At 48.1% G+C, this 7,547-nt stretch overlaps 1 protein-coding gene and 1 pseudogene across 1 annotated transcript; both read right to left on the reverse strand.

Annotated features, from left to right (window-relative positions):
- Positions 1 to 845: 845 nt before the first annotated feature.
- Positions 846 to 2,115, reverse strand: LOC125533085 (sulfhydryl oxidase 1-like). The gene is made up of 3 exons (XM_048696866.2): positions 1,840 to 2,115; positions 1,046 to 1,070; positions 846 to 956 (listed from the first exon to the last, which is right to left on the reverse strand). Exons 1-3 carry the CDS (start codon positions 2,046 to 2,048, stop codon positions 846 to 848), a joined length of 345 nt encoding a protein of 114 aa, XP_048552823.2. The 5' UTR covers positions 2,049 to 2,115.
- Positions 2,116 to 4,719: 2,604 nt separating this feature from the next.
- On the reverse strand, positions 4,720 to 6,450 carry LOC125538323 (gallate 1-beta-glucosyltransferase 84A23 pseudogene; annotated as a pseudogene).
- Between the last annotated feature and the right edge of the window lie 1,097 nt (positions 6,451 to 7,547).

The raw sequence follows: 7,547 nt of genomic DNA on the forward strand, positions 1-7,547 counted from the left end.
AACAAACTGCTTGTTAGTGCATGGCACAAGATTTTATGCAGTTTGGCAAATAAAGTATGCAGCTGTACCTGTTTGGGATATGAAACATTGTTTGGAAGCATACTTTCGTTCTCATATTTTTTGTCATCCAAAGTGAACAAGCTGCACATAGCATAAAGAGGGTGTATTAATAAAATCCATCACGCCTGTAATGGTAGAACCGAACTAAGCAACTAAGCAAACCAAGATGTTAAGCCCAAATATACAGACTGATGTACTTGGTTCGGAGACAGATGTATAACACATTAGGTGCACAATTTTTTGATAATTCGGTGGATGACATATGAACTTTAAGCGATAGTGAAATATGTAGGAGAAAAACTTGCCTTTCCATTTGCTTATTTATCCACTTAAGTAAACGCTCTGCTGTTCTTCCATCATCAATCAATTTTAGTTTGCTTTTCTCTTGCTTCCGGTCCCACTTAGTGTTAGCAAATTTTGGTGGGGGGCCCCAAAGTAGGAAAGGATAATGGTCAACAGAAAATCTATTGCAAAGATCTATGTTCACCTGTGCTGTCAAACATTCAAAAAAAATCACTGCTTGAGGAACTAATAAGCAATAAGTTAGCTTGGGTTTCTGACAGAAATGAGAATTAAAATAAATCAAACGAGGGACTAATCTTTCACGTGAGAAGAACCTCTTGTATTTCTAACCTTCATGTTGACAATAACAAACAGGACAACTATAAACTGAAGATGCACATCGATACTTCTCTAGGTTATCTCAGCATAGAGTTGCAACAATATCGCCTTTTAAGTGCTTATTAGTTGTTTAGCTTTAGCAAACTGATGAAAATTATCACTCTTCACGAGAAGTACTGTACCTTTGATGCACAATCAATCCTAGCCATTAGTATTCTCCCAGGATGTGCAGCATCTGGACCATTGAAAAGTTTCGCAACCTTCTCATAATGAGGCTGGAAGTAAGGAAGAAATCAAGATTAGCAAGAGTGGCTTTCCAGATCGTGCGAATATATGATACACTCTACCACCATAGGCTCAATACCTTGTAGTTTCTGCAAGCTGGACACCTGCACAAGCATGATGGGTATTTAGTTAGCAGAAATAAAACAAGACGGAACAAACGACATTAAGCAGGAACGGAATGGAGTACCAACGGGGTGTTAAGAGCATGTTTCCACAAAGGTAAGCCAGTCAATCCTTGAAATTTTCCATGGCCAATGGTGAATTAGTGGAGAATATGGTAGGTAAAATGAATTCAAATTTGGCAAGCAGCAATTTACTAGGGACAAAAAAAGATCTTCTAATCAGCGAAAATTCTCAAACTAAGGGGCAGTAATATAACTCCATAGTCCACATCCATGATCAATCTCTATTTAGTTAGGCATAATGATTATTATTGTTTTGCGAAAAAGGCATAATGATTATAATATTTTTAAAAATTGTAACAAACTACAACTAAACCTGGCAGGGAACATCTCTAGAGCATAGATTCTAGAATTAAACACAACATAGTTTTGCAGAGTTTTGAAGTGTTGAGTAATTCTTCAGTGGCTATGAGTTTACCAAATCATCATGTTTCATTCGGTACAAAACTCACACATAACACAACGGAAGTACAATTACACTATTTTGATACATACGGAAAACTACACACGAGGGGCTAATCATTTTCGATTTGCGACTGACAGATCGACAAGAGCACGAAAACCCCACGTCACATCTCGGGCCATCGAGCTATCCCGAAACCTCGATTCGTAACCATCTCGCGATTCCAGATCAAGTGCTCCCATCGAATCGAATCTAAGGAATAAGACGCGAATCAAGCCGGGGACTGACCAGTGGGCGAAGAACTCGACGACGGCGAAGGACTCCCGCGATGCCGTGAGGAAGGCGTCGAAGGTGGTGGCGTCGAGCTCCACGGCGTAGTCCCCCTGCGCGGTGGCCCCGTCGCCGACGCCCAGCGACCGGAGGGCGTCCGCGCCCACGGCGAGGGAGGAGGCGACGGCGAGGGTGAGGAAGAGGAGCCGCGCCATCGCGGGAGCCATGGATCGGCGGGGGCTGGATATCTCCGGCGCGGTGGCGTTCCGTTGTTCCGTTTCAGATACCCGCGAAACTCTCGTGCTGGGATTCAGTCATTAGTCAGACCAGTAGGACTACACTTTGTAGCCTCCGCCTCCGCCTCCGCCTGGGGTTTTCGACTTTGGGAAACGTTCGTTTCAGCCGGCGGACCGTGGCTCGCCTCTTCCGTGCGACGCGTGTCTTTTGCGCGTTTGTTTCTATTTTTTTCTTCTCTAACATCATGTGTGTGTTCTTTTTGGCAAACCCGAACCCTCCAAAAAAGCGCTATCTTCCTCACGGCCTTGTAGGATTAGGGCATCTACAACCGGATCCCTGTACCCACTTCAAACGTCCGGAAGGGTTGTCTAGTCAGTGTCCAGACGAGTTTTGGTCACCCAACCGGGCTCCCATAGCCGGGCCAAACGTCCGGATTGACCTGCACCCTGAACGCGCCCGGGCATGCCTGCCATGTAGCACCGACGGATAGGACACATGTGGGGATGCGGAGAGACCGCTGGTCCGACGGGCGCCTCCAACAATCCGCGTCGCGTGGCACCGCTCGAGCGTGCTGCGAGGGAGGAAGCCGGCTATTTAAGCTGGACGAAGACATCAGAACCCTAAATCGACCCATTTCTTTTCCTTTCTCCTCACTGTCGTTGGCACTTTCATTTTCATCCGCCACTTGCGATGCCAAGACGCCGAATTACCACATACACCATGCTCACTCCGGAGCGAAGGGTGCAACTGCTAGAGTAGATCTAGGCGAGGCGGGCTGCTCGTTTCGCCGCCGGCCTTTCTCCGGAGCCATCAGAGGATGAAGAGGAGGAGGAGGGGAAGCCCGTTGAGAAGGAGGAGGTGCCGGGGGAGGAGGAGGCCCTGCCAGCTGCGGGCTTCGCCATGGCGGAGGCGGGGGCGGAGTACGAGGCCGCCCAAGCGATGGAGATGGCGGAGCATACTGCCATCCTCGAGTCCATCCAGGATGAGGCCTATGTTGAGGCCAACCGGTAGTTCATCCAGCGATATTACACCACCGCCATGAGATGCAATTTATTTTCGACGTGTCTAGCGACGATTAATCTTCAACTTTATTATTTTATTGCTTGAACACTAACTGTACATGGACATGCAAATTATGTAATGCGATTTCTATGCAATCTATGCGTAATATTATGTTGTTGTCTAAAGGTTACACAACTATATAATTGGCGTTGAATATTGCAAACCAGTGCAAGTTCTATGAAATATATGTGTAATTTTAACCATTGTTTACTTCAAAATTCGTTACTCAATTTATTTCTTCTTTTGGGTAATACTCATGCCATTAATTCATTCTATTTTAGAATAACATCTGTTTTAGTTTATGTTTCCGTGTTCTTGCTTGTGCTAATGTCTCTGGCTCTAATTGTTTTCGCCTATTCAATATTTTGGTTGTCAGGTGTTCTCCTATATTTGCATATGCGTGTGTTTTGATGTTGCAGTGGTGTGACACTATTTCATTTTGTGTTAAGAAATTAAAATGAGTTCTTTCTTGTAATTTACCGAATTACTTTTATTTCTTCATTTTCTTTCTTTGTTTAGGTTAATATAAAATGTTCTTAACTCATTCTGTCTTAGAACTTTTTTTGTTTTAGTTTTCTCGCTGCTTCTAATGTTTCTGGTTCCAGTTTTTGTTCTTGTTGATTAGTTGATTTTTTTCTTGTCGGATTTTCTTCTATATTTGTGCATATGTATATTTCAGGTGATTTTTAGTTGGTAACTACTCCCTCCGTCTCATAATATAAGAGCGTTTTTGACACTACGCTAGTGTCAAAAACGCTCTTATATTATGGGACAGAGGGAGTATATTTTTGAGTAAATATATGTTACTTTATTGTTGAGAAAACAAAACTATATTGTTTATGTTGTATATAGAACTAAATGAAATTGAGATTTGTACACACCATGTGTCAATATGCGTAATTATCTACCAAGTATGTTAATTCTTTCTAATCAAATTGAACCAGTACACAAATTCCAAGACAATATGTGCTTAGGCTTAAACATTTTGTTGCAGGGAGTTACAAAACATCTACCAAAACGTCATATATTTTGGAAAGGAGGTAGTAGATGGATGCATGGCGTGGCATACAAGTGCTAGCAACCAGAGGGCCCATCCAGGTGGATGCATCACCGAGGTCGCATTTGTCTAAAAAAAGGAGGTCGCGTAGGCTTTCTCAATAATAAAAAAAGGGTCTGCGAACCAATCTGTAGTTGAATGGCTATGGTATCTCCAGCTCATTAGAGTTCAAATTTTGGTGCTCGCATTTATTCCTGGATTTATTTCAGAATGTCCGGCGATGCGCATTCAGTGGGGGGAGACGTTCCTATCGACGATGAGGTGCCTACGGTGACTTCGTAAATTTCAAGATGATATGTCGGCTCAGTCTTTCGAAGATGCTTATAGGGGTAGGGTGTACGTGTATGTGTTTATAAAGATGAGTGCATGCGTGTGTATATAAGCGCTTGCGTCTGTACTGTGTTAAAAAAAAGTCTAATAGGCGCTCCCAATGTCTTTCTAGAAAAGGAGCCATGAGAGGAGACAAGACGTGACAACATTTGGCATATCTTTGCTCTATCCACATTATGTCTATGATGCAACCACATTTCATGCATGGGTGACGAGCCAAATCGTAGAGCATATATGCTTCCATACAACGGTGTCGGACAATGGAAGTGTTGGAGCATGGTTCAAGCTCGTCATTGGTTCAACAAAAATGTTCTCGAAGGGATAGGACGGATTATTGTTAAATGAAATTATAACGAACTGACTGATCCCTGCTTTGCCGGCGAGCTAATCGTGTCAACTCCACCAGATCCTACGGGCGCTCGCACGAAGTCAACGAAGGCCTCGAGGCCCCGGTCCGATGACCCGCCGTCGGCCAGCGCCGCCGCCGCCTCCTCCTTCCACGCCGTCGCCCTCCTCCGGATTGCCACTGCCTCCGGCCCGCTCATCACCTCCTCGATGCACGCACGGAACCCATCCTGCGTGACCGGCGCCGGCAGCCGGACGCCGACCCCGAACTCCTCCACCAAGAACTTGGCGTTGGTGAACTGGTCCGACCACCACGGGTACGCGACCACCGGCACGCCCGCCGCCAGCGCCTCCGTGACGGAGTTCCACCCGCAGTGCGTCACGAAGCACCCGACGGCGCCGTGCCGGAGCACGCGCCCCTGCGGGCACCACGCCACGATCCTGCCGGTGTCTCCTCGGCATGCGGCGAGGACGGGCTCCGGGAGGTGGAGGAGGTCGTCGCGCACCACCCAAATGAACGGCCTGCCCGTGCCGGCCAGCCCCTCCGCCAGGGCCACCGTCTCGTCCCGCCCGATGTCCACGAGGCTGCCGAACGCCACGTACACAACAGAGCGCGGCGGCTGCGCGTCGAGCCACGCCATGACGCAGCCGTCATCGTCGGCAACGGCCGGTTCATCGTCGTCCAGGAGCGGGCCGACGGGCGTGACGGCGACGTCGCGAGCCCGTAGCGCGTCGATGGCGTCGCGCTCGAGCTCGTGGAAGGTGTTGACGAGCACCCACGACGGCGCCTGCCTCCCACGGACCTCCACGAGCTGCCTTCGGAGCATCTGGCCCCAGAGGTTGTGCGCGAACTCGGGTCGGACCATGAGCGGCAGCTCGTGCAAGGACATGGCCGGCAGCCCGGGCAGCGCCACCGGTGCGTCGTCGGCCGTGCTCGGGAACGGCGTGTCGTCGTCGTAGAAGTGGTGGTAGAGCGAGAGCACAGCGCAGGACTGGTTCCAGAGCGTCGCGCAAGGGAGGCCGAGCTCCCAGGCCACGTCGAGCGCCCAGGGCACGAAGGTGGTGTTGACGACGCAGGAGACCGGCCGGCCGGCGTCGGCCTGGCGCCGTACCAGGTCGGCCAGCGCCGCCGGGCCCTCAGCCGCGACGTGCCGCAGCATGTCGTCGGGGGTCATCTGGCCGCCGTCGTGGTCGCGCAGCTGGTACAACTCGAAGCGGACGCCGTCGCGGTGGGTGGCAGCACGGAGGCCGGCGTGGCGGAGGGTGGTGAAGGTGACGAGGATGCCCCTCGCGGCGAGGCGCCGGCCGAGGCGGAGTAGCGGGTTCACGTGGCCCTGCAGCGGGCACGACACGAGGAGGACGTGCGGCTGCGCCGCCGCCGCCGCCGGGATGGCGCCTTCTTGGCAGCTCATGGTAACTTGGTAAGCGTGTTTGCTCGCTCTGTGGGAGGAGTAGGAGATCGATCGTGCTAGCTAGCGTACGTGTTCCTTGCATACGGAACTGGGATATATATATAGGGAGCCTAGTCGCTCTGTGCACTCGCCGGCGCCGGGAGAGAGGACCAAGACGCCGCCCCGGCGTTTTTATAATGAGCGCGAGGCTCGTGGCAGGCAGGCAGGCAGCTCGGGTTCATCACTGTGTGCGCGACTGTGGTTACGGCGGAACGTACTGCACTCGCACGTATCTCATAACTGATGCTGGTCGCCGCGACCGGCCTCTGCATGCAGCACGTGCACGAGTTGGCGCAACTTTCTTGTCATCGGCCTTAGCTTAACACCAGTTTGACGAGTCGCCATGTTCAAACTGCGTCCAGAAATGTCAAATCACACCTTTCACAAAGCCATTTCTAATTTCCTGGGGTCACTTCATGGTGGAGTGCTCCTGAGTCCTGGCCAATCTCATGCTGCTCCCTGTAAAGCCAATCATGCATGTATTTTGAGTTCTATTTTTCTGTTAGTACTTGTCCTTACATCGGCATTTCAAGTTCCAAATGATAAATGTTACACGTGTGACACAAAGTACTCCGGCCCTGACGATTTTACAACTAAAATTGTCATAAAAAAACCAACCCCAAAAAACTAAAACTTGCCATCGATTTTATTTGCCAAGCTTGACAACTTGAGTAGTCATCCTCGCGTCACTAAAGTTGCCATAAAAAACGTTCGGAATAGCCATGTGTTCATGTCACCCGTGTGACACTTATCAGGGTCCTTAAATTTCAGTACTGACAAAACCGACTCCCTCCGTCCCATAATATAAGTGTATTTTTTACACTACACTAGTGTCAAAACGCTCTTATATTATAGGACGCATGGAAGTATTTAAACTATTTTTCACAAAAACCATGGCAATTCAAAGATTGTTTTAAAAAGGAAATACTTCAAAACATTTATTTATTTTTAAATAAAAGTAGTTTCAAAATAGTTGGATATCTTGTTCGGAAGTTGTATTTAAAATTTCAACCATTTCATTGTCATTTCAGAATGTCTTATTTTATCCTTTTTCAATTATTTTAGTTACTTTCCGTTATTTCAAAATAAAATTACATCTACAATTCATAAATCTTCATACGAATCTCAATTATTTTAGACATAATTAAAACAATTTCTAAAACATTCGACACACTTTCAATTATTTTAGTCATGACTATAACCCATAACGGTTTCAAACACGTTTCAATTATTCTAGTCACAGC

Source organism: Triticum urartu, chromosome 1A, assembly GCF_056163025.1.
Source record: "Triticum urartu cultivar PI428250 chromosome 1A, HENAU_Tu73, whole genome shotgun sequence".
NCBI classification, from domain to species: Eukaryota; Viridiplantae; Streptophyta; class Magnoliopsida; order Poales; family Poaceae; genus Triticum; species Triticum urartu.